Source organism: Triticum urartu, chromosome 7A (assembly GCF_056163025.1).
Source record: "Triticum urartu cultivar PI428250 chromosome 7A, HENAU_Tu73, whole genome shotgun sequence".
Lineage (NCBI taxonomy): Eukaryota > Viridiplantae > Streptophyta > Magnoliopsida > Poales > Poaceae > Triticum > Triticum urartu.
In genome coordinates this window covers 44,865,244-44,892,852 of record NC_141879.1, presented here as the reverse complement: position 1 = coordinate 44,892,852, position 27,609 = coordinate 44,865,244, and the positions used below count along the sequence as shown (strand labels likewise).

At 44.2% G+C, this 27,609-nt stretch overlaps 2 protein-coding genes, 1 long non-coding RNA gene and 1 pseudogene across 12 annotated transcripts in view; 3 read left to right on the top strand and 1 right to left on the bottom strand.

Moving 5' to 3' along the window:
• Positions 1-653: 653 nt before the first annotated feature.
• LOC125525052 (uncharacterized) overlaps positions 654-27,609 on the bottom strand; it is a 144,447-nt gene continuing 117,491 nt past the window's right edge. For 3 of the 7 annotated variants that reach the window (XM_087535291.1, XM_087535295.1, XM_087535294.1), the window contains exons 5-6: positions 4,342-7,940; positions 654-4,109 (exon numbers count right to left, since the gene is read on the bottom strand). In XM_087535291.1, coding sequence (XP_087391417.1) covers positions 5,303-6,688 — 1,386 coding nt within the window. In that variant the 5' untranslated portion in view covers positions 6,689-7,940 and the 3' untranslated portion in view covers positions 654-4,109; positions 4,342-5,302. Of the gene's footprint in view, positions 4,110-4,341; positions 7,941-11,616; positions 12,395-13,193; positions 13,741-27,609 lie in introns of those variants that run through there. The other 4 variants (XM_087535292.1, XR_007291125.2, XR_007291124.2 and 1 more) reach the window with 4 other exon arrangements.
• On the top strand, positions 12,505-13,375 carry LOC125525051 (histone H3.3). Its single transcript, XM_048690066.2, has 2 exons — positions 12,505-12,656; positions 12,755-13,375. Exons 1-2 carry the CDS (start codon positions 12,585-12,587, stop codon positions 13,091-13,093), a joined length of 411 nt encoding a protein of 136 aa, XP_048546023.1. The 5' UTR covers positions 12,505-12,584; the 3' UTR covers positions 13,094-13,375.
• On the top strand, positions 14,679-17,454 carry LOC147957532 (uncharacterized). Of its 4 annotated transcripts, none has more exons than XR_015611037.1 (6): positions 14,679-14,922; positions 15,010-15,237; positions 15,494-15,768; positions 15,841-16,103; positions 16,836-17,069; positions 17,158-17,454. It is a non-coding gene; the product is annotated as an uncharacterized LOC147957532 (long non-coding RNA). The 4 variants fall into 4 exon arrangements; XR_015611038.1 differs by having other exon boundaries at positions 14,681-14,922; positions 15,494-15,725; positions 16,983-17,069; XR_015611036.1 differs by having other exon boundaries at positions 14,681-14,922; positions 15,494-15,725; positions 16,841-17,069.
• On the top strand, positions 19,136-23,289 carry LOC147957531 (subtilisin-like protease 4 pseudogene; annotated as a pseudogene).

Genomic DNA, 27,609 nt, shown 5'->3' with positions numbered 1-27,609 from the left:
TTCGACAATCGGAGTGACAAATCCTAGTCTCGATCTATGCCAACTCAACAAGTACCATCAGAGACACCTATAGAGCACCTTTATAATCACCCAGTTACGTTGTGACTTTTGGTAGCACACAAAGTGTTCCTCCGGTAATCGGGAGTTGCATAATCTTATAGTCATAAGAACATGTATAAGTCATGAAGAAAGCAATAGCAGTAAATTAAAATGATCAAGTGCTAAGCTAATGGAATGGGTCAAGTCAATCACATTATTCTCCTAATAATGTGATCCCATTTATCAAATGAGAACTAATGTCTATGGTTAGGAAACTTAACCATTTTTGATAAACGAGCTAGTCAATTAGAGGCATACTAGTGACACTCTGTTTGTCTATGTATTCACATATGTATTATGTTTCCGGTTAATACAATGCTAGCATGAATAATAAACATTTATCATTAAATAAGGAAATAAATAATAACTTTATTATTGCCTCTAGGGCATATTTCCTTCACCCGCTTGGCCTACCTTGGAGGCGACAAGTTTTGCATCTCCATGGCGGTCTTCAGCGGATACTTCGATCATAAATATACCCTCGTCGGCAACATGATCGTCGAGGTCTTCCCGAAACTGCATTTGCTTCAACACAAGTTCTTCTGGTACTCAAGTCTATGCCATGAGGCTTGAGCTCAACACTAGCCTATGTACTATACTAGCTCATGGGCCATGGTTGCCAAACTAAAAACAAAGGGCAACTTTTATATATGTTCATATTTTCAAATGAGTGAGAAGAAACACACAAGTGTTTGAGTTCTTCCACAATTTCAATCTGACAAAAGAACCAACTAGGCAACTGTCAGACAAACTATATTTTTTAGAGATACAAAAATATACAAACTACAGTATTCAGAGATTCATATGGCATTCTACTATTCATGTACAATATCTTTTATACACATAACATCAGAAAAAGATTCATGTGAAAAGAAAAGTGATCGCAGAAGCTGTTGACCTTGTCCTCAAGCAATTCAGTTGACAAACTGAAAGAAAGAAAGAAAAACTTTTACAAACTCTGTTTGCTCTTGTTGTTGTAACTATGTCAAGCCAGCATTCAAGTTTTCAGCATAGATCATAACTAACCACACTTGCAATAATTCTCAGGTCTCATCATTACTCATATCAATAGCATAATCAACTAGCAAGTCATAATAATAAATCTCGGATGACAACACTTTCTCAAAATAATCATAATATGATATAACAAGATGGTATCTCGCTAGCCCTTTCTAAGACCGCAAAACATAAATGCAGAGCACCTTTAAAGATCAAGGACTGACTAGACATTGTAATTCATGGTAAAAGAGATCCAATCATAGTCATACCCAATATAAATTAATAGTGATGAATGCAAATGACGGCTGTGCTCTCCAGCTAGTGCTTTTTAATAAGAGGGTGATGACTCAACATAAAAGTAAATGGATAGGCCCTTCGCAGAGGGAAGCAGGGATTTGTAGAGGTGCCAGAGCTCAGTTTTGAAATAGGGATAAATTGTATTTTGAGTGGTATACTTTCATTGTCAACGTAACAACTAAGAGATGGCGATATCTTCCATGATAAACACATTATAGGCGGTTCCCAAACAGAATGGTAAAGTTTATACTCCCCCTCCACCAACAAGCATCAATCCATGGCTTGCTCGAAACAACGAGTGCCTCCAACATACATCAGGTCCTAGGGGGAGTTTTGTTTGCAATTAATTTTGATTTAGTTTGCATAAAGCATGGGACTGGGCATCCCGGTGACCAGCCATTTTTCTCGTGAGTGAGGAGCGGAGTCCACTCCTCTTGAGAATAACCCGCCTAACACGGAAGATAAGGACAGCCTTTGTTGATACATGAGCTATTCGAGCATACAAAACAGAATGTTTATTTGAAGGTTTAGAGTTTGGCACATACAAATTTACTTGGAACGGCAGGTAGATACCGCATATAGGAAGGTATGGTGGACTCATCTGGAATAACTTTGGGGTTTAAGGGATTGGATGCACAAGCAGTATTCCCGCTTAGTATAAGTGAAGGCTAGCAAAAGACTGGGAAGCGACCAACTAGAGAGCGACAACAGCCATGTACATGCATTAAAATTAATAAACATTGGATGTAAGCATGAGTAGGATATAATCCACCATGAACATAAATATCGTGAAGGCTATGTTGATTTTGTTTCAACTACATGCGTGAACATGTGCCAAGTCAAGTCACTTAAATCATTCAAAGGAGGATACCACCCTATCATACCACATCATAATCATCTCAATAGCATGTCGGCATACAAGGTAAATCATTATAACTCATAGCTAATCAAGCATGGCACAACCAACTCTGATCTCTAATTGTTATTGCAAACATGTTTATTCATAATAAGCTGAATCAAGAACGACGACCTCATCATATTTACAAAAACAAAAGAGGTCGAGTTCATACCAGCTTTTCTCATCTCAGTCAGTCCATCATATATCATCATAATTGCCTTTCACTTGCACGACCAAACAGTGTGAATAATAATAAGAGTGCACGTGCATTGGACTAAGCTGGAATCTGCGAGCATTCAATAAATAGGAGAAGACAAGGCAATATAGGCTCTTGGTTAAATCAACAATAATGCATATAAGAGCCACCTCAATAATTTAATTATGGTCTTCTCCTACTGACCCCCAAATAGAAGAAAAGAAATAAAACTATTTACACGGGAAAGCTCCCAACAAGCAAAAGAAGAACGGGAAATATTTTTGGGTTTTCTTTTTAATTATTACTACTACAGCATAAAAATAAGCTACTACTAATTTTTTTGGTTTTTCTTAAGGTCTAACAAACACACAAGAAGAAAGCAGGAAAAAGAAAATAAACTAGCATGGATATTACAGTGAAAAAGTATGAGCACCGACATCTAGCAATGAGTGTGTGTGAACATAAATGTAAAGTCGGTGAGAAATACATACTCCCCCAAGCTTAGGCTTTTGGCCTAAGTTGGTCTATGGCCACGGCTGGCCTGGCGGATATCCATAATAATAGTTGTTGGGGTCGTACTGTGATGAGGAAGAAGACTCTGACTGCCACTGGCTGACAGTCATCTCTGGATCCCAAGAATAAACAGATTGTCGTGGAGGCTCATCTTGTGGTTCCTGTTCTGGCTCCTCGACTGGTGCAGGGTTCCGGTAGGCGTGAATAGCCATCAACGGAACAAGGTACGTGCCTGCAGTCAAATCAAACAAAGAAGGAGCAGGCAAGGTAATAGTCTTAGGATGATGTTTATTAAAGAACAATTGATATTTAAGCTCTCCTGCCCTATTCTTAACAATAAAATCATGTGCCACCATACTTTTATGATCTAGATAAACACGGGGCAGCACCTTTTCTTCCTTCTCAGCATGCCTAATAGGTATGTTAAAATGTGAGGCTAGGCGTGTGGCATAGATGCCTCCAAAGATGGGGCCCTTAGTACGGTTCATATTTAACCGTCTAGCAATAATACCGCCCAAACTAAAAGTGTTATCACTGTATAAACCTTGGAGCAGAATAATTAAATCAGGGATGCTTAGGTTTCCAGAATTTCCGCGTCCAATTAAACAGACTAGCAAATAATGCAAAGTAACGCAAAACAGGAAAATGTATGCTAGTGACTCGTGCATCGGAAACCTTCCTGGTTTCTCCTACAGTGATATTATCAATAAACCCAGCCACATCATCATGATGTGGTTCTTCTGTCTTGCCCTCAAAAGGGACTAAACAAATCCGACAGAAATCGTAAAGTGACATTTCCTTATGCTCATCATATAAATGAAACTCCACCGTAGGTGGTGAGTCCCTAGAGTGAAAATGAAAGTTTTGCACAAAGGTATTTGTGAGTAAGAGATACTGATCGCATTGGTCATGGAGGAAAGCGGTGAGGCCTGCATTGTGAGCCAATTCATGAAAATCTTCATAGATACCGACTGCTCTCAAGAAATCATCAGAAGGCCATTCACATGCCCGAATCTCCGCGGTGCGTGGCAAATTATACTTAGGCTTTGGTGCCTTTTCCTTCGAGCTTTGGATCGATGAGCCCCTCAATAATATCCTCATCATTTTCTGAAAAAATCTGAAATTTTTAGTAACTTCAAAATAAAAGTGAACCAAACTCAATAAAACTGATAGCAACTACTCCTACAAGTGCCTAGAGCCTATATCAAGCATTACAACTACTTGGAACCATATATATTTGACATGCAAGCTCAAGAACATGGTCACCTATGCAGCACAAATTTGTAAAGAATAAAGCACTAGAACAAAAACTAATTGGACCAATGGAGGAGTCACATACCAAGGAACAATCTCCCCAAGCAGTTTTGAGAGATGTGCTTTGAGCAAGGAGATCGAAAATCGCAGCAAAAGTGGCTGGAACTCGTGCTTGAGTTGATTTTTCGGGTTTGTGTGAGATAAAGGAAGAAGATGGGTGCTGGGATAAGTGGAGGAGGGCCACCGTGGGCCCACGAGGCAGGGGGCGCGCCCTATAGGGGGGGGGCGCCCACCACCCTCGTGGCCAGGTGGCAGCTCCTCCCGCGGTAATTTTTGCACAGTAAATCCTCAAATATTCCCGAAAAAAATCATATTAAATTGGCATGGCATTCTGAGGACTTTTATTTTCGGGATATTTTTATATTGCACAGATAAGTCAGGAAACAGACAGAAAAATACTATTTTTTACTTTATTTAATATAAATAACAGAAAATATAGAGAGGGTACAGAAGTTTGTGCTTCTAGTTTCATCCATCTCATGCTCATAAAAAAGAATCCACTAACAAGGTTGATCAAGTCTTGTTAACAAACTCATTCCGATAATCATGAAACCAGAGAAATTTCGAATAACACTAAGTTACCTCAACGGGGATATGCACATCCCCAATAATAAGAATATCATATTTCTTCTTGACAGTAGGAAGAGGAAATTCAAAACCTCCAAATATAATCGATGGAATTTTTTCAATAGAGTTGATACTATGAACTTGAGGTTGTTTCCTCGGAAAGTGTACCATATGCTCATTACCATTAACATGAAAAGTGACATTGCCTTTGTTGCAATCAATAACAGCCCCTGCAGTATTAAGAAAAGGTCTTCCAAGAATAATAGACATACTATCATCCTCGGGAATATCAAGTATAACAAAGTCTGTTAAAATAGTAACGTTTGCAACCACAACAGGCACATCCTCACAGATACCGACAGGTATAGCAGTCGATTTATCAGCCATTTGCAAAGATATTTCAGTAGGTGTCAGCTTATTCAAGTCAAGTCTACAATATAAAGAGAGAGGCATGACACTAACACCGGCTCCAAGATCACATAAAGCAGTTTAATATAATTTCTTTTAATGGAGCAAGGTATAGTAGGTACTCCGGGGTCTCCAAGTTTCTTTGGTATTCCACCCTTAAAAGTATAATTAGCAAGCATGGTGGAAATTTCAGCTTCTGGTATCTTTCTTTTATTAGTAATGATATCCTTCATATATTTAGCATAAGGATTCGTTTTGAGCACATCAGTTAATCTCATACGCAAAAAGATAGGCCTAATCATTTCAGCAAAGCGCTCAAAATCCTCATCATCCTTTTTCTTGGATGGTTTCGGAGGAAAAGGCATGGGTTTCTGGACCCAAGGTTCCCTTTCTTTACCATGTTTCCTAGCAACAAAGTCTCTTTTATCATAACGTTGATTCTTTGATTGTGGGTTATCAAGATCAACAATAGGTTCAATTTCTACATCATTAACATTACTAGGTTGAGCATCATCATGAACATCATCATTAATATTTTTACTAGGTTCATGTTCATTACCAGATTGTGTTTCAGCATCAGACATAGAAATATCATTTGGATTATCAGGTGGTTCAGCAATAGGTTCACTAGAAGTTTGCACAGTTCTATCATTTTTCTTCTTCTTCTTTTTAGAAGAACTAGGAACATCAATATTATTTCTTTGAGAATCTTGCTCGATTCTCTTAGGGTGGCCTTCAGGATACAAAGGTTCCTGAGTCATTCTACCAGTTCTAGTAGCCACTCTAACAGCATAATCATTTTTCTTTCTATTCATTTCATCAAGCACTTCTTTTTGAGCTTTAAGTACTTGTTCTACTTGAGTGGTAACCATAGAAGCATGTTTGCTAACAAGTTTAAGTTCACCTTTAATATTAGCCATATAATCACCCAAGCGTCTAATCATATAAGCATTTTCTTTTAATTGTCTACCAAAATAAGCATTGAATTCATCTTGCTTATACATAAAGTTATCAAACCCATCCAAGCATTGACTAGCAATTTTAGTAGGAGGGACTTCAGCTTTATCATATCTATAGAGAGAATTTACCTTTACTACCTGTGTCGGGATATCGGGATCAGGAGGTTCTTCAGTAAATAAATAATTGAGATAATAGGTTTCTTCAACAGGCGATGACTTAAGACCCTGTATTTCTTCAATAGGAGGTAAATTCTTAACGTCTTCAGCTTTAATACCTTCTTCTTTCATAGATTTCTTTGCCTCTTGCATATCTTCGGGACTGAGAAATAAAACACCTCTCTCCTTCGGAGTTGGTTTAGGAATAGGCTCAGTAATTGGAGAAGGAGATGGCTCAGGAGATGGCTCAGGAGGTGCCCAATTATTTTCATTTGTCAACATATTATTCAATAGAATTTCAGCTTCATCCGGTGTTCTTTCCCTGAAAAGAGAATCAGCACAACTATCCAGGTAATCTCTGGAAGCATCGGTTAGTCCATTATAAAAGATATCAAGTATTTAAGGTTTCTTAAGAGGATGATCAGGCAAAGCATTAAGTAACTTGAGAAGCCTCCCCCAAGCTTGTGGGAGACTCTCTTCTTTAATTTGCACAAAGTTTTATATTTCCCTCAAAGCAGCTTGTTTCTTATGAGAAGGGAAATATTTAGCAGAGAAGTAATAAATCATATCCTGGGGACTACGCACACAACCAGGATCAAGAGAATTAAACCATATCTTAGCATCACCCTTTAATGAGAACGGAAATATTTTGAGTATATAAAGGTAACGCGATCTCTCATCATTAGTGAACAGGGCAGCTATATCATTTAATTTAGTAAGATGTGCCACAACAGTTTCAGATTCATAGCCATAAAACGGATCACATTCAACCAAAGTAATTATATCAAGATTAACAGAGAATTCATAATCTTTATCAGGAACACATATAGGTGAAGTAGCAAAAGCAGGGTCGGGTTTCATTCTATCTCTAAGTGATTCTTTGTTCCATTTAATTAATAACCTCTTAAGCTCATATCTATCTTTGCAAGCAGAAATAGCGGCAGAAGATTGCATATCAAAAAGATAACCTTCAGGAATAACAGGCATATTTTCATCATCACTATCATCATCGTATTCAGATTCAATAATTTCTTTTTCTCTAGCCCTAGCAATTTGTTCATCAAGAAATTCACTAAGGGCACAGTAGTATCAGGCATAGAAGCAGTTTCATCATAAGTATCATGCATAGCAAAAGTGGCATCATCAATAACGTGCGACATATCAGAACGAATAGCAGAAGCAGATGTAGGTGTCGCAAACTTACTCATAGCAGAAGGTGAATCAAGTGTAGAGCTAGATGGCAGTTCCTTACCTCCCCTCGTAGTTGAGGGATAGATCTTAATTTTTGGATCTCTCAAGTTCTTCATAGTGATAAGCAGATATAAATCCCAAGTGACTCAAAGAATAAAGCTATGCTCCCCGGCAACGGCGCCAGAAATTTGTGTTGATAACCCACAAGTATAGGGGATCGCAACAGCTTTCGAGGGTAGAGTATTCAACCCAAATTTATTGATTCGACACAAGGGGAGCCAAAGAATATTCTTAAGTATTAGCAGCTGAGTTGTCAATTCAACCACACCTAGAAACTTAGTATCTGCAGCAAAGTGTTTAGTAGCAAAGTAATATGATAGTGGTGGTAGCGGCAACAAAAGTAAAGATAGCAAAAGTAATGTTTTTGGTATTTTGTAGTGATTGTAACAGTAGCAGTGGGAATGTAAATAAGCGAGAACTAGTATCTGGAAAACTCGTAGGCACCGGATCAGTGATGGATAATTATGCCGGATGCGGTTCATCATGTAACAGTCATAACATAGGGTGACACAGAACTAGCTCCAATTCATCAATGTAATGTAGGCATGTATTCCGTATATAGTCATACGTGCTTATGGAAAAGAACTTGCATGACATCTTTTGTCCTACCCTCCCGTGGCAGCGGGGTCCTATTGGAAACTAAGGGATATTAAGGCCTCCTTTTAATAGAGAACCGGAACAAAGCATTAGCACATAGTGAATACATGAACTCCTCAAACTATGGTCATCACCGGAGTGGTCCCGATTATTGTCACTTCGGGGTTGCCGGATCATAACACATAGTAGGTTACTATAGACTTGCAAGATAGGATCAAGAACTCACATATATTCATGAAAACATAATAGGTTCAGATCTGAAATCATGGCACTCGGGCCCTAGTGACAAGCATTAAGCATAGCAAAGTCATAGCAACATCAATCTCAGAACATAATGGATACTAGGGATCAAACCCTAACAAAACTAACTCGATTACATGATAAATCTCATCCAACCCATCACCGTTCAGCAAGCCTACGATGCAATTACTCACGCACGGCGGTGAGCATCATGAAATTGGTGATGGAGGATGGTTGATGATGACGACGGCGATGAATCCCCCTCTCCGGAGCCCCGAACAGACTCCAGATCAGCCCTCCCGAGAGGTTTTAGGGCTTGGCGGCGGCTCCGTATCGTAAAACGCGATGATTTCTTCTCTCTGATTTTTTTCTCATCGAAACTCAATATATGGAGGTGGAGTTGGAGTCGGAGACGCAACAGGGGGCCCACGAGGTAGGGGGCGCGCCCCCCACCCTCGTGAGAAGGGTGTGGGGCCCCTGCTCTTCATCTTTGGCGAGGATTTTTTTATTTTTTCTAAGATGTTCCGTGGAGTTTCAGGTCATTCCGAGAATATATTTTTTTGCACATAAAACAACACCATGGTAATTCTGCTGAAAACAGCGTCAGTCCGGGTTAGTTCCATTCAAATCATACAAGTTAGAGTCCAAAACAAGGGCAAAAGTGTTTGGAAAAGTAGATACGACGGAGACGTATAATAACTCTACAGAGTTGTACAACTAGGGGGGGTGATATGCGGTGTCGCGGCCTGGACGTCGATCACGTTGATCGAGTCATCAAACATAAAGCGAGGCAACTGGGACAAGGTGGGGGGTCACTGATGGATCACTAACCAACCTATACTAAGCAGTTTAGAATAAGCAGGTAACAAAAACAGGCTATGCATCAGAGTAGGATCATACAGAAAGCAATAGCAGTTCTAATGAAAGCATGAGAGGGAAAGAAATGGGCGATATCGGAATGCTCAAGGGGGTTTTGCTTGCCTGGTTGTTCAGGCAAGAAGGAGGGGTCGTCGGTGACGTAGTCGATCACAGCGACATCATCGGTCTCGGGGTCTACCGGAGAGAAGAGGGGGAAGAAACAGTAAATATAAAGTAAACATAGCACCACAAAGCATAACATGGCAATAAGATGTGCCGGGTGTGACCTAACGCGGTAGGAGGTGATACCGGCGAAGGGGGGAAACATCCGGGAAAGTATCCCCGGTGTTTTGCGTTTTCAGACAGATGAACCGGAGGGGGAAAGTTGCATGTTCGCTATGCTAGGGATGCATGGCGGACGAACGGGCTGCGTATCCGGATTTGTCTCGTCGTTCTGAGCAACTTTCATGTACAAAGTTTTTCCATCCGAGTTACGGTTTATTTTATATTAATTTTAAAAGATTTAAAACATTTTTAGGATTTATTTAATTATTTTAAATCAACATTATCCAGAATAGTGCTGGCTGATGTCAGCATGACGTCAGCAGTCAACAGGGGTGTTGACTGGGCCACTGACGTGTGGGTCCCACTGGTCATTGACTTAGTTAACTAACAAGATTAGTTAATTTAATTAAAGCGATTAGGTTAATTAATTAGGCTTAATTAGATTAATTAACGGGATTAATTAAGTTAATTAATTAATTAATTAACAGGATAGGGCCAATGGGGCCTATCGGGCGTGGCCCGAAAGGTCATGCGGGCAACGGGCGAAGCGCCCGTGAGGCCGGCCCGAGGCGACGGCGCTCGTCGGCGGGCGGTGGCTGCGGCGGCCGGCAACGGGCAGGGACAAGCGGGGTCGACCGAGCGTGGCCTGGGTGGAGCGGCACGGCGCCGTGGGCGGCGGCCGGCTGCGGCTACGCAGGCGATGGCTGCGCTAGGTAGCAGCGGGCGCGGCGAGCTGGAGGGGAAGCAGTGCAGGTGCGGCGGCCGGAGCAGCGACATGCGGAGGGCGCGACCGGCAGCGGCGCTGGGCGCGGACGAGCAGCGCCACAGGTGAGCGTGGCCGGGGCGCACAGGCCGGCGTACGAGGCGGGTTGCGGGGCAGCGAGCGCAAGCGCTCACGCGCGAGAACACGAGCACGGGCGCGCGGGGGGGGGGGGGGGGTGAGCGTGCGTGCAGGAGAGGGGGCGGGCGCGGCCTTGGCAGGGTGTGCGCGTGCACGACGGCGCGAGGCACAGAGGCGGCAGAGCGGGGGCGTCCCGGGTGCGGCAAACATGGGCAGGGAAAGATGAGGAGATGCCGAGGCCTCACCACAGGGTTGTGGGGTCAAGGGCAGCGGGGGTTGAGGAGGAGGTCGGAGATGTCGTTCCGGCGGGGAGGCAGGCCGTTGTGGTGGTTTCGGCCAGCAGCAGGGCCCGGTGACGATGTCGTGCGGCGTCCGGGGCGTCGAGCGGTGACGGGGTCGGGAGCGGCTCCGGGCTCAGGGCGGTCCGGCGATGACGACGGCACACAGCGGGCAACGGCAAGCGGCGTCGGGCAGCACTGGGTGGCGAGGCGCGGCCTTCGGGGCGGTGCCAGGGGCAGCGGTCTCGGGCGCAGGGGGTTCGATCCTCATCCAGATGGGATCGGGAGAGGGGGGGAGGAGCGACCGAGAGAGAGGGGATCGTGGGAGAGTGCGGGGTGTGGTGGTGGATCGGGTTCGGGGGAGTGGGGGAGAGGATAAGGGAGTGGGGTGGGGAGCTGCCTATTGGGCCGGGGAGGGAGCTGGGCCGGTTCGGTGGGCCGTGGCCCAGGAGCGGCAGGGGGCCTCTCTCACTTTTCTGTTTTTTTATTTGACCTTTTTATTTATTTTCATTAGATTAGGGCATTAACCAATTTGCCAAAATTTTGGTTCACTGCCAAAATTAACAAATGAGAATTTGCCACGTGATGAACATTTTATTTTAGGTATTTGAAAACTTCTCAGTTTGACTTGACTTTGAATTTGGACCGGAACCGAACCAACTCGAGTCAGTAATCATGACGACATGGCATCATTAGCAGGAAATTACTATAGCTTAATTACCCGGGCGTCACAACATGGACAGCCTCAACAACATGGCCGTCGAGGTCTCCCCGAAACTGCATTTGCTTCAACATTACTGTAGCTTAATTACTATGCCATGAGGCTCGAGCTACTAGCTCATGGGCCGTGGTTGCCAAACTAAAAACAAAGGACAAATTTTATATCTGTTCATATTTTGCAATGAGTCACAAGAAACACACAAGTGTTTGAGTTCTTGCACAATTTCAATTTGACAAAACCAACGAACTAGACAACTCTTAAACAAACTATATTTTCTCACACATACAAAAAGATACAGACTACATTATTCAGAGATTCAGATAAAAGCAGCTCAACTCTAATATTCATCTTAGAAATCATGCAACGCATGAACTTCATGCACTGCACCAAAATATGCATCGAAGCGTCAACAATTGTAGGATTCCTGAAAGGAGAGGTATTTTGGAGCTTCAACAATCATACAGTTCTTGAAGAGAGAGATACTTTGGAGCTTCAACGGTCATGCACATGAAGCTAAACACAACAATTCTAAGATTGTACGAGAATGTCTTGAACGCATCAAGTAGACCATTTTTGTACTCAACTCACATTCCAAGTAAGGTGGATTTCTTTTATTTTTTGCTTTGTAGTGAATATCTTTTATACACATAACATCAGAAAAAGATTTCAAATGGCATTCTACTATTCATGTGAAAAGAAAAGTGATCGCAGAAGCTGTTGACCTTGAAGAAGCCAACCGACTGGCGGCGATTCGAAAACGGCCGTCGGCAGTTCCAAAAAAAAGAAAGAAAAGAAAACGGCCGTCGGCTCGCATAGCAGCCCACGACGGACAGGACAGGCACGAGACCGCCACGTCACCGATCCGCGCCCCCTCGCTCCGCAGCCAGCCAGCGCCGAGCACGCGGATCGCGTGCTTCCTGCACGCAACCCCCAGCCGTCAGATCAGGACGCAATCGGAGACCCTTTTCCAAACGGTAACAAGAAACCGAATCGGTCCACGCTTCCGCCGCGCGCCCACCCCCACCTATAAATTCCCAACCCACCTCCCTCCCCTCTCCCCACTACCCAAACCGACTTCCGCCGAGGAGGAGCAGTCGACCAGACGCCATGGCCCGTACGAAGCAGACCGCCCGCAAGTCCACCGGCGGCAAGGCGCCCCGCAAGCAGCTCGCCACCAAGGTGCGTCCCCTCCCGTCTTCTGAATTCGATCTGTTCATCCTTGTGGTTTCCAGATTTGTTGGCTGACGTTTTGGATTTGAATCGTTGTGTGTTTTCAGGCGGCGAGGAAGTCGGCGCCGACCACCGGCGGAGTGAAGAAGCCCCACCGCTACAGGCCCGGGACCGTCGCGCTCCGGGAGATCCGCAAGTACCAGAAGAGCACGGAGCTGCTGATCCGCAAGCTGCCGTTCCAGCGCCTGGTCCGCGAGATCGCGCAGGACTTCAAGACCGACCTCCGCTTCCAGAGCCACGCCGTGCTCGCCCTCCAGGAGGCGGCCGAGGCGTACCTCGTCGGGCTGTTTGAGGACACCAACCTGTGCGCCATCCACGCCAAGCGCGTCACCATCATGCCCAAGGACATCCAGCTCGCCCGCCGCATCCGCGGGGAGAGGGCCTAGGCCAGGGAGGCCAATCCAGCCCCTGCCGCCGTCGTCGCTGCATTCGGCATTCTGGGGCGCATGCCAACGTGCGCCAGCATTTGTAGTAGTAGTTGATTAGCCTCCCTTGTCGCGATATGCATCTTGTGGATCGTTGTAGAAAACCATGTTGGTTGGTTACCGTAGTTACAAAGGCTCTTGTCTGCTTAATTGGTTTTGGTTTTGGTTTGCGGTGATGCAAACCGATGCTTACTGTAATGAAATTGTTGGTTAATACAGCGTTGATTGACAATTATCGATCTACATGCAGTTGTGTGGTGTTGTGTCGTTGTCGCCTCCTGCTCTTAGAATCCGTTTGTGATTTTGTCAGTGGCGGATAGGATTCGGCACCTCCTTTGGTTATTTTGATTCGGCACCTCAGCAAACTTCACTGAAATAATATTTCTTCTTTATAATCACCGGGGCTGACTGAACTGAAGCTTGGCGCTCAATGATATTGGCTTTTATGTTGTTGTTGCTTTTAACTTAAAAGAACTTTAGACCTATTAGCACACAACCAACAGGTCGCGGGCTTTCCCTTGATATCAATCTTTGCTTCACTTTAGGAGTAGAATTTGCTGCCATTTTCTTTTGACTTCCTCACCCCTGGCACATTTTGTAGGTCTAACCTGCCATGGTAACAAGCTATCTGTTTATCCGGATCAGCTAGATCAGCAATCCAATTGGGGGAGAGCCTAGGCTAGAGTGAAGGGAATTTAACTCTAATAGGGAAGAGTGTGATAGGTGATGCTCTTACCTGATCCTTACTTAGTACATAATAAACAATTTCTTTGTTAGTGATTGGATAGGTTTTAGAATAGTTGCCGGCAGAACCACCCCATATACATAATTCAAAAAGGAATATTTTCCTCACAAACGAATAGAAAATATATTATTTTTTTACTTTGGCGCGATGTCCACCTAATTTGTTAGGGTCGTTAGTGGAAGACTTTTTTAAAACTAAAATAACACCTAAAGTTTGTTCAGAATAACTATATGTTTTTTCTTTTCTTATTATTTGAACAAAATAAATTGCATGGCATTTTAGATTGCAATCTTGATCTTTTGCAGCTATATTGAACATTCTAGACATAGAAAGGATATGCTTGGCTTGTATCTTCTCTTCTCCTAAGACATTTTGGTCATCTCTTGACATCCATAACTCATCATAGATGGTTCAAAAATTTATTATTCTATTTTTGTTTCCTTTAAGTTATGTCTTTGTTTGCATTACTTTGTAATGCAATCAGTGAGCTTAGCATTGTCATTACCTCCTGACAATAAATCATGCATGCTATTTTGCACATATCCTTTGACTTTTTTCAGAGTGATATGGATGACGCGAGGCATGAAAGTAGAAGCAGACCGCCCTCAGAATCGACAATCCTTGATTCATTTCACTAGTTGTTTCTCATTTTCAACAGTGTAACCAATTATCATGCAGGGTGCCTTAGCTTCGGTGCCCGAGCTCAGCTGCTCCCGAAATCACCGGCGTGCATTCCTCGCTCGGGATGCGAACAAAACAGCTTGTCGCGTCTGACACGGAATATAGAAAAAGGAGCGTATGCGGTAATACGGTAGGAAACAGTGCATCTTTCGTGGGCCCAGATCGTATCGGGGGAACGGAGGACGCGCGTGTGCGTTCTGGTCCGTGGACCAGAACGTTCTCATCTCAACCGAGCCACGGATCAGAACAGAGGAAACCCTTGTCGCCCCCCTCTCTTCCCCCAAAACCGGCGGCGCTCGATCTGCACCGGCGGCCACGTGATGGAAGAGGCTGGCCTCGATTTCCTGCTCGATGCCGTCCACAGGTTAGTTCTGAAGATCTATAAGTTTTGCGGATTTGTCGGTAAGCTGCCATACCGGTGGAAGAAATCTGACGGCAGGCATGTCCGTAGGCCATCGTCGTCTTGTTTCAGGGGAGGAGTTCGAGGACTATCTTGAACACCCAGATCCGGTTCCTCTGGCCTTGTTCCTGAGAAGCGAAGCCAGCCGCGCCGTCCCTGCGGACTCAAATGCCGGGTCTGGTTGCGGGCAACAGGACGGGGAGTGCGCCGGCGTCCTGATGCTTCTCTGACTCGGTCGGGGCAGTCAACTGACCCCGAGGCCTCTGGTTGGACAAAAAGGTCAGAACCCAAATCCTCCTGCTGTTGAACTGTATTTATTCCCACCGTCTGTACGTTTCTTCAAATTACAAATATGCTTGACACACTTCATTTTAGTTTTGAAACCATTCACAAAATCACTATATGATCTGGTTAGCTGAAGCATGGTAGCTGCTCCTAAGTATTATCTTCTTTTAACTGGCAGACGACAGTCCTTGCATGTTGGTATTGCTGAACTAAAACTACTGGACTGAATTTGTACATTTGGAAAATTCAGGTTTCAGCTCGGTAGTGCACCACCAGACCAGACACCTTGTCCCTGGGATGAGTGCTCACAATTATGCAGAGGAACCGACAAAGAGTGTAGTGCGACCTGCACTTGCTCGGGCGAGGCATATGATTTCTACAATTTGTACACTTGGGAGATCGGGTTCGGAATTAGATATGATAAGATCAGGCTCAACGCTAAGAGGACAAAATGCATGGAGGAGATAGTCTGCGGTTGCTTGGTGCCTACTGAACTCTGCTTACATAGTTATATTTGAGAAAATGGTGAGGCATGGCCGTCCTGTGGTATCTGTGTGTGTGGTAGTCTTGACATTTTGTTTGTTGGAAAATATGCAGGGATTGGGCCAATGTACTCCCCAAGTACTTCTGGTTACTGTACAACTTAGACTATACATGCTTGGCGAGCAGTCATAATTCTGAACGAATGAACAATTGGAGGCTAGGTCAGCATTGCCTTACAAATTCTACCTGTGTTCATGCACTCCTCCGGTTGTTGTAGCGATGATCTGTTCCTTTCTCAGTGGGACATGCGGGTCTTGAAAGGTTCAAGACAATAACAAGCAGTTACTACTTACTACCGGGGAGTGCATGGAATCATTGTAAGCCCTCATGGACACCCGTATTACTTTTTTATCATATTCTTGTGACACTCAACGCCGTCTTTTTGGAACTGTTTTACTCAGATGTAGTAATATAGTACTCTAGGATCGGTTGAATTGGTTCACAGTTTCACTTTAGCCATTGACCTGAACTTATCATTTTCACGGCTCGCTGTTATCTACATTTAGAAAATAATGTGATTTCTGTTGTACTGGCTAACATCTAACCGCCATTTTAGTTTGAGCTTACCTGTTATACTTGAATGGACAGAACAACGTATTGCTAATTGGCACACACCAAAAAAAACACTCTCAACTTGTTTCATGCTTGAAAGGTTGGCTTGCCTCTTTGTTCTTGATACTCTTCTTCGTAATGTGATTCTGATCTTTTCTATTCAAATATATAATGAAGTGACTAAAATATCAATGATTAGTTTCAGGCATTTGCGGAATCATTAGGAATGAATTTTCTTGAGAGTTATGCTACGGAATCCATCAATGTGGAGAGAACTTTCTTAAATATGTCATCAGAAATGAAGAAAAGATAACCAGGAGCTACACACTTTTAGAGGCCTTTTTTCTTCCCAGTTTCTCTGAAATGTTAGATCTCATCGAATGACATGTATTCTTGTGAAAAAGAAAGGCTTTGGGAATTCCGTCCAATATGTTTGCATTACTGGTTTAAAAAATATGATATGCTCATCTTTTTGTTGGGTTGTGTGCATGATCAAGAGAAGCCGAGAGAGCAATAATTTCTTGCTTTTCGGAAGAAAAACTGCAAGCAAGAGCAATGACGAACAATTTCTCAAATACTTCCCATGGAGCCTTTCATTACATTAATTCTGCAGAGTTCATAATTGACACAAACAGTTTATTTAGGTATTGGCTTTAGTTTTTCTGATGGCTAAGGACAGATCATGCAGTTATCTCCTCTTATGACTACTTCTGCTGCCTTCTAAAAATCTGGTGGGCATGCTTTCCATGTGGACTGCTAGTCTTGCCTTCTGTTCGAGTGAAGGATTTACTTGCTACTGAAATTTTTACATGCCTGCAGAATGACGAGCCAATCTGCCACGGAGAGGAAATCTACTGTCCATGTTCACATGAAAGGGCAGCCCATACAGCAGCAGAACAGCAGCTGCTGCTCCGCATAGGCTCAGCAAGACTCCATTCCCATGTGTTATGATATTGTTGAGTGGACATGATTTTGTTGTGTTACTGTTTACCATGGAGTACATATTTAATACCTGCCAATGTATTAGGTGCATTTGATGGATCTTAGGTAACGAAAATTGTGTGAAAACATGGTTAATTAAAGCTTAGTAATCATCGCCCTGTCATATTTCCCAAAGGATCATATTGTTGTTGACTATATCTTGATTTTGTCTTTTGGCACTGTTCTTTTAAAACCATCTTTTTGCACTATTTCGGAAGCTTGACTGCTTAATGATGTAATCCCGCAGTTACACAATATCAGTTGAGGGATAGAATCATTGATATCCGAGAGACATGAGGTGGTTACTGAAAAAAAGATATGTTTCTCCGACGTCCAAGTTGAAAATCAGATAAAAATTATTTAGTGTGGGAAACAAGCTTCGTTAACAACAGCTAGATCCTTACACAAACATACAGGTCCACTGGTAGTACTACGATAAACAGGCTTACAGCTAGATCGGTGTGGGGCGAGGCTGAGAGATGCATTTATGAGGAGCTGGTCTAGTGGCTGGTCTAGTGGCCGTTAGTGAGTGGGGGCGACGGGAAGGGCTCAGACAAGGGGCTGAGCCGTCGAACGGCTACCTGTTCCGTGCCCCTGCACCTGGCTATAAAATGTAATATACGGTCAGGAAATACATTTGCTGACACAGATCCAGAGATGAGTTTGTGGTGTAGATATCAGGAGCATCTGAGCTCGTGCTCAGAAATGAATTTTCGCCTGGCTAGCTTTTTCTCTCGATTCACAACTTCTTCATTCATATATCTCTGTCCACCACATCTTTCACATGAAAATAACAACCGGATGGTCGACAAATAATTCAATAATGGGCGAGGTGTGACGCCGCGCTTCTGCATTGATAGTATGTATTAAAAAAAAAGAAGAACCAATCTATGCCATGCGGACACGTACATGTATATCATGTATCCCAATATTTGTGCATAATAAAAAGAAAGAAAGAAAATACCAATCTTGCATACACGTACATGTAAATAATGTATCTTACTCATCACTTTCTGTTATCTCTTTCAACTATCATGAGCTCATTAAAATTAGTATGAGCTATTAATGGTCATCTTTCGATAGAAAACAATGGCTATCGGAAGGAGTAGAAAATAACATGTCCGTTCCTTTGCCCAGTGACCGTAAGCGCCCCAACTCCTCTATTTACTTGGACAAACATGAGCTAAAACCCTAACAACAGTAAGTATCGTATCAGATTCGAAGAAAGTATCTACTGGCAACATATCATTTGACTTTCTCGCTGCCATTGATTCCAAGCAACACCAGCACCCTTATCTCATACAAACTGGAATCGACTACCAAGAGCCAAGAAAGAAGGCCATGTTGCAATCCAGCGGTAATGTGCAATGACAAGGATTAACCGATTTGTAATTTTAGGAACCTAAATGGAGGACATATGATCTGTTGATAATGAATAGCAAGAAATTTATGTATTAGGGAAGAGGCTGGTAGAATTTGTGGGATTCGTAAATAGTATTGCGGCATTAGCTTCCTCAATTGGTTGTGTGAATTACGTCAAGTTAGTATCGCGCGCTCGCGCGTTGGCGCGATCGATTTCCGACCGGCCGTTGTCTTCTGGATTAGGAAAGTGCACAGCCTCTTTGTGTTTCGCTTGATTAGGAAAGTGCTACGTGATTATATGTAAAGTGCTACGTGTCAGTTGAGGGAAAAACAAGCTGTTGGAAACTGATCTGTTGAGCGGGGCGATCCGCGCGTTGCGACGCGCGCGTGCGAAGGGGTCATTTCGGTTAGTATCATGTTGCCTCCCTCTATCAAAGAGTATTTCTTAAAAACTATGGACTTGCAGTGGCTTGAAAAGTTATGGTTGCAACATGATGCAACTGGCTATGATTCTGAAGCACGCGATGGAGTTAAGGAAGGTACTATCAAAGTTTGTTGGTGCGGACGAGAGTATATTGGGCAACATAGTTTTAAAAATCTGTGTGAAGCTTGTTAACATACATGACTGATCGATATATGAGATGGAGTGATCACTCATAAGTAATATATCATAAGTAGTATATCGATCAGTCATGTATGTTTTTAAACTACTTGCTACTGTAACTACGAGTACATCGTCGCAGTCGCAGCTAGCCAAAGAATCATCCACACCTACGAAACCGTCCTGACCGGGTTCGCCTGCCGGCTGACCGCCGAGGAGGCCAGCCACATGTCCACCCTCCCCGGCGTCAGAGCCGTCTACTGGAGCAGGGTCTTGCACACGCAGACCACCAGGTCTCCTGCCTTCCTCGGCCTCCAGGAGGAGTCCGGGGCCTGGCCGGAGTCGGACTTCGGGGACGGCGTCATAATCGACCTCGTGGACACTGGCATCACGCCGGCCCACCCAAGCTTCGACGACGCCGGCCTGGGCCCCGTCTGCGCGTCCTGGAAGGGGATGTGTGTGCAAGGCGACGGCTTCGACGACAGCTCCTGCAACAACAAGCTCGTCGGCGCCGGAGCGTTCCTCGACGAGCTGGTCGACGGCGAGCGCAAGTTCACTCCCATCGATAGGGTCGGCCACGGCCGCTGGCTCACTGGTGCATGGCGCGAACCATCTCAACTTCTCGCGCGGCGACGCGCTGGGCACGGCCCCAAAAGCGAAGCTAGCCATTTATAAAGTGTGCAACCGCTATGCCGGGGGCTGCCCGGACTGGGCCATCGTGGCGGCCGTCGACGCCGCGGTGAGCGACGGCGTGGATATCATCTCCATGTCGCTCAGCGGAGACCCGACGCCCAGTGACATAGCTGGAGGGTGGACAGGGTGGTCCATGGAGCACCCTGTACATCGGCCCGGTACTTCAGTATACCTGTAAGAAAAAAATAATCAGGCCACAGTGCACATCTAAAGCCTAAGCCCAAAAACTATGGATCCGATAACTAACTCACTCGTTACTTCCTACGTTCTAGGTGTACGCTTTATCCAAGAAATGTTCCCTCGTATGCTTAAAGCAGTTTTTTTTGTACCCTAGAGGATGGACTTGATGACTCGGAGTCTCCAACCAACCACACCGCGACGGCAAACCCTAGCGCTTAGTGTGACAGAAGCCGATAATGCATTGCGCCATTTAGGCATAAGGCGGAGGAGTGCCAGCGAGGCAGATGGTAGTAATGCATGCACATAGTAGAGCTAAACACCGAGGCAAGAACTCCACAAACTTCACACCTTTACAATTTAAAAATATGATTTCCATTTTCAATTCAAAGTATGATTTTGCTTCAAGGTTTAACTATGAGCGGTTTTTATTGTAGAATTGCTGCAAAAATTAAACTTCCACATACATTATTGATAAATTCTATACTAGCATGCAATGGTGGAAAGACGACAAGTCAGTTTGGATCCTCGATCCTTCCTGTGCTCGCTATATGCCAATATTGGTGCGTCAAATAATTGGCAGAGGATTCTGCCGCCGGTCATTGGCTTAGAAACCAACAGGGAAAGTTGTTTGGGCTAGGGCGAACCAATAAATTAAATAAGGTCCAAATAGAGGCCAACATTGAAGTCAACGTCAATTTTTTTGTTGGATTGCTTGGAGTGCCAAACCAGATAGATCCTATATCTCTTCCCGTGGAGGGAACAAAACATGAGTGTTTGGGGGAGGGGGGGGGGAGGCTATAAATTTTCCTATCCAAGTCCTTACATTATTTTTTCAAAAATAAGTTTAAGCTGGGGGAGGGGGGCCATTGGCCCCCTCATCTTAACACACATAGCTCTTCCTAAATATATTGGTATGTCATATTTTTAATATAAATATTGTATATATCAATTGGACCACCCTGGCCGCAAATCCTGGCTACACCAATAACCTTAACTACCCGTCAATGGTGGTCCTCTTCGACGGCAGCGTCGTCATGCGCAGGATCCGCAGGACGCTCACATCGGTCTCCCGGACAGAAGAGACTTACGAGGTCACGGTGACCGCGCCGGACGGGGCCACAGTCACCGTCACCCCGACGCAGCTCACGTTCAGCAACTACATGGAGCATAACAAGTACATCGTCAACTTCATCAGGACCGAGGCGGTGAAGCCGGTCGGGATGTGGGAGTCTGGCGAGATCGTTTGGAAGGGCAAGAAGCACCATGTCAGAAGCCCGATGGCGTTCGACTATTGATGCATGCGAGCCAGCCAGCCGGGCAGCGGCCTTGGCCTTCCAATCAAAGTGATCCATTTCTCTCTCTAGTAGTATGTCAAGTATGCCTGTCTATGTGTGATGCCATGCCAGCAGCCTTGCATTGGACTTGGAGGCTTGAACTGCTGCTATGTGTGACCTAATCGACTGTGATGCCTTGCCAGCAGCTATTTAGTGAAGGCTATAAAATTTCCTATCCAAGCCCTTACATTATTTGTTTGAAAATAAGTTTATTGCTGGGGTGGGGGGGTGGGGGGGGGGGGCGTTGGCCCCCTCATCTTAACACACATATATCTCTTCCCAAATATATTGGTATGTCATATTTTTAATATAAATATTGTATATATCAATTGGACCACCCTGGCCGAAAATCCTGGCTACGCCACTGCTGACGCCCTTCGACGACGACGCGTTGGCGGTCGCCATGTTCGGCGTGGTTCGGGCGGGTGTGTTCGTGGTCCTGGCGGCGGGCAATAGCAGGCCGAACACGTCCACGGTGTGCAATGCCGCGCCGTGGATGACCAGAGTGGGCACGGCCACCCTGGACCGCGTCTTGCCGTCGACGCTCAAGCTAGGCAACGGGGTTCAGCTCACCGGGCAGTCGCTTTACAACATCAAATCGCTAGGCACGACGGCGATCGGGCTTATCGGAAGCACCTGCGACACCGAAGATATGACGCTCGACCAGGTCATGGGCAAGGTGGTGGTGTGCTCCGTCATGGCCCGAGCGGGAGCCTATACCGGCAGGTATGTCCAGCGAGCCGGGGGCGCCGACATGGTCACCATGGAGCCAATCGAGCGATGGGGAGAAGCGGTGATGGCGGAGCCGTTCGACATGCCCGGGCTCAAGCTTAGCTACACGGCCGGGAAGACCTTGGAGCAGTACGTGTCGGCCACACCCTACCTCATCGCGGCCTTTGGCTTCACATGCGACACGGTGACCGGGTCCGTGCGAGCCGTGCACCGTTGGTGGCCGGGTTCTCCTCCCGCGGCCCCAGCCGATTCACCCCAGAGATCATCAAGCCGGACCTCATCGCGCCTGGCGTCAACATTCTCGCAGCATGGAACTAGAAGCCGGTTGAGGGAATGGATCAACAGTTCCCCTTCAACATCATATCGGGCACGTCGATGGCGTACCCGCACGCCGCCGGCGTGGCGGCGCTTATCAATAAGCAGCACGGTGATTGGACACCGGCGATGGTCCGCTCGGTGTTGATGACCACTGCAACGATGCTGGACAACAAGAATTTGCCCATCGTGGACAGCGGCAATGACATGGAGGCGACGCCCCTGGTGTCCGGTTCAAGGATGGTCTACCCGACGCTCGCCATGGACCCGAGCCTGTTGTATGACGCCGGCGCTCAGGACTACATCGACTTCCTCTGGAGCTTTGTCTACACGACGGCGCAAATCCGGCCTTTCGAGCCCCACTTCCTCAAGTGCACCAGCACGGCGACTCCGAGAGGAGCGGCCAACCTTAACCAGTGGCGTAGCTGGAGGGTGGACAGGGTGGTCCATGGACCACCCTGTACATCGGCCCGGTATTTCAGTATACCTGTAAAAAAAAAATAATCAGGCCACAATGCACATCTAAAGCCTAAGCCCAAAAACTATGGATCCGATAACTAACTCACTCGTTACTTCCTACGTTCTAGGTGTTCGCTTTATCCAAGAAATGTTCCCTCGTATGCTTAAAGCAGGTTTTTTGTACCCTAGAGGATGGACTTGATGACTCGGAGTCTCCAACCGGCCACACCGCGACGGCAAACCCTAGCGTTTAGTGTGACAGAAGCCGGTGACGCATTGCGCCATGTAGGCATAAGGCGGGAGAGTGCTAGCGAGGCAGATGGTAGTAATGCATGCACAGAGTAGAGCTAAACACCAAGGCAGGAACTCCACCAACTTCACACCTTTCCAATTTAAAAATATGATTTCAATTTTCAATTCAAAGTATGATTTTGTTTTAAGGTTTAACTATGAGCGATTTTTATTGTAGAATTGCTGCAAAAATTAAACTTCCACATACATCTACCTATACTAATTACAGACTCCCTAAAAATTACCATGTTAATTAGATTTTACGGGCCATCAATCTCTCACGCCGAGGACATGTTGTCCAATACTACCACGTAAAGGCCCAATTTAACTTCCACCTGTGCCCTATGTTCATCTGGACCGGCCCAGTTTAACTCCCACGCCCTTTGTCCATCTAACAACGATACAAACCCTAAAAAATTTCTAAAACAATACAGCCACGTATATGATTGCATCGCCGTTCTACCTTTCGTCGCTTTCAACTTCCAACTCCTGCGACCTGCTGGATCTCGCGGTCACGATGACCAGAGGCAAATCCAGGGAACACCGGCACGCAGCACAGCTTTTGCGCTAGCGCCAACGTCCATGGAGGAAGTGTAGAAGTGCCACACGACATGATTTGCCGGCAACACTGACTGGCCACTACAGCTAGGGCAGCGATCAGGTATGCCGATAAAACAATCATCTTTTTGTCAAAGTATGTGAACTGCAAACCAGAAAATCATCAACCTATATTTCAGTGTTGATTAAGATATGCACGACTGGAAACATAGTAACTAAATCATGTCTTGCCTTAAGAAGTTTTCTGGTTACGTACGTGTATAGTGAAATAGAAAAGCTCTACCATCGTTCTGCCAGTTACGAATGCACGTGTTTGATCAGAATACCCAATCATGGTGAAGGCGTGAAGGTGAGTGCCGGTCAGCTACAGGAGCTCCTTTTGTATGTCGTTGGACACCACCGGCTCGGTCCTCTGTATGTGAATGCTGACGCCATGCATGTAGGTTTGATTTAAACAACTATACACGTGCTAATGCCAAAGCTCGGAGGATGGTTATTATTCTGCATGCATCTGCTTTATTTTTTTGCTTTTTACCTTATTACTTTTGAATGATGCATCCACGAGTAGCATGGTCAACTTTTTTAAAGCATGGGTTTTATTCGTTTTGCCGTCTATCTCATCTCTTATCCGTGCCTACACTGAAAACCTAGGTTCCGTATGGACAGCGAGAGCACAATACACAAGCACACCAAACTGTCTCTGTTTGTCTGTCATGACGAAAAGATATAAGCCCTAGCCGCCAAGTCATAATCACCTAGCATGGAGTCGTGCTGGCCGCCTTACGCCATTGTGGCATCATCTGATCAGATTGAGGTTAGACTTTAACAAGCATTGCGATACCATCGATCGTACAGCAGGCCGTCAAGCACACAGACGCATCAGACATGGAAAGCGTAGGTAACCCAACTTTAATCCTTTTCGGAGGCTAACTGAGACCACAAGAAGAAACAACAATTTCTGAGCATCAAAAAGTTTGGAAGGAAATTTTAAATGTGTGCCCAGCCATCTGTCACATTCAAAATGAAAAGACCATGTCTATGTACAACATGGACCTGTTGTACTGAACTGAAAATACACATGGGGTCAGTCAACACCAGAGACCTTCATCATGTTGTATTTTCGTGTCAAGGTGAGGTTCAAAGGAGTCAATGCAAGAAGGCCAAGAATGTATGAACGTGATACTCAACTAATTACTCCGCTTTACAACCTTTATATGTTCATCTAATTTCTATTTTTTCTTAACAAAAGGAGGGACATACCATGGAGGTTGATTGTGTAGGTCATCGAGTCATATATCCATATTACGTAGAAACTTTAACTCCCTCACAGAGCCAGAGTCTTTCATTTCCCCCCTCAATTGATTGGTCTTGCAGCCAAATTAATGGACAGGAGAAAAATCCAATGCAAAAGGCTGCAGCAATAGGAGCAACTATGGCATCAGGATCATGAATGTTGAGACAAATTGGATGGGCTCCTGTAGTAGTGCCAGGTCAAGCAATTTCTCGCAGATGCCCTAAGCAAAGATATAGCTAGCAGTTTATCAGCCGGCCAATCTTGCTTTGTTCAACGTTGTGCTTAATCGTTACACTTACAGGTAATTCTCAATCCAGTGTGATCAAAAGTAAAGTTTGTATAATGCATAACACATGTTTTGTACGTTCAATGTGCCAATGCCAGATCTGTACATGAATTATATCTTTTTGTAGCTGACGTGAAGCATATATTATTGTCCTTGCCGATTACTCTGTTGATTACTTGCCGGCTGCAGAACTGCATAGGTACAACTTTCCGCAGGTATGTAGCAAGACTCAATCCTAGAATTCATTGACGGCGGATGCTTTAGTCAACAGCAACATGCACAATGACATGTACACAAGCCGGCTGTGCAAGCAGGTAAGTGGATTAATTGATTCCTGTGTGAAAAAGAGCCTCCACAACCAATGCTTATGGCAGCCACCAGGTCACTGTTCACTGTGTGTATTCTATAAAGAGAAAAATATACTTTTCATCCCTCAATTCTTCGTGAAGTCTAGATTTGGTCCCTTAACTTCAAAACCGGACAACTTGCATCTTTAACTACTGAAACCGGACAAGATTCATCCCTAGTCACGGTTTTTGACCGGTTTTGGTGTTGTCACACCCCGGTTTTGACCGTGCCGACTCAAATCCGCGTACATTTTCTAATTCCGCTTAATGTTTTCAAATTCGGGTACTTTTTCAAATACGTGAACTTTTAAAAAAATTGTGTACTTTTTCCAAATCCGCGTACTTTTTCCAAGTACACATATTTTTTAAATCTGTGTACTTTTTTAAAGTTCATGTGGTTTTTTCAAATTCGTGTAATTTTCTAAAATTGACGTACTTATTCATATTCGCGTACATTTTTTTGGATTTGAAAATTTTATGCGAACTTGAAAACGTACGTGGATTTGAATTTCTTTCACGCAAAATAGAAAAAAAAGTGTGGAGTTGAAAAATTATGTCAACTTGAAACAAGTATCTGAATTTCAAACAAAGTTCATGGATTGGAAAAGGAACATGGATTAAAAAAATACACCAACTTTACAAAGTATGTGGATTTGAAACAAGTACGCGAAATTCAAAAACACTTCATAGATTTGAAAAAAAATACTTGGATTTGATAAAATCACACGAACTTGAAAAAATACACTGATTTGAAAACAGTACACAAATTTCAAAAAGTTCATGGATATGAAAAAATTAGACAAATTTGAGTCAGCACCGGTCAAAACCGGGGTCAGTCAGCACTAAAACCGGTCAAAATCGAGAGCAGGGACGAACCTTGTCCGGTTTCGTTAGTTGGGGGTGCAAGTTGTCCGGTTTCGGAGTTGAGGGACCAAATTTAGACTTCACCTAAAGTTGAGGGACGAAAAATATACTTTTCTCTTCTATAAATTCTACCGCATGTTCTATCTTTTTGGTTAGTTTGTTTCCCATGAAGTACAATAGATATGTACTGAGTATTTGTAATTTGGATAGATGAAAACATATTTATCTTTTCTAAATATCTTCATTAGATTTACTGTTATGCTCTGTTCAGTTAGCAGAGATTTAGATGATAATTTGTAACAATACCGAGGTCATATTTTGATCCATTATGTGTACTCTTCAGGTTATAAAGGATGCCATTTCAGTGGTTTAGTTCTGACTTCAGCCACATAAATAAAGCAATCCGTACAAGAGGTGTACTTTCTTAATTTTTTATTTATGTGTATTGCGGACAAAGCTGCCAAATAAAAATGGCACACGTACTAGCTTCATTGGTTTACCTTTCTCATGCTGCATTTCCATATTTATAGACCTTTGTGCTTGACGGAGAAACAAAATCCCTATCGAAGCTATTCTACCTAATGCTAAATCTAGCGTGTTCTGCTACACCTGCTAGGAATTTGCTCGCATTATTAAATGATCTACTCTTTATGTATTAGCCAACACTAATCATGTTTTTTGTTTTCATTCAATACAGAAATTTCACTTTTGGATAACAAAACTGCAGCTATTTTAGCTATGCTCCGGATTAAAATTGTTGCTTCAGCTTCCATTTTATTTCAGCCTTGCGTATATTGAAACATTAATAAGGAGAATTCTTTTGTCAATTGATCCGACCATACGTAGAATAGTTTATGTAACTTACTAATTGATTGTCAGTCCCTATCTACGGTACACTATTTTTTTAGAAAAAACGGTTACTAATGTTGATGCAGTGCTAATCCTGCTTATATTTTGTTTAGAGATAGCCTTAT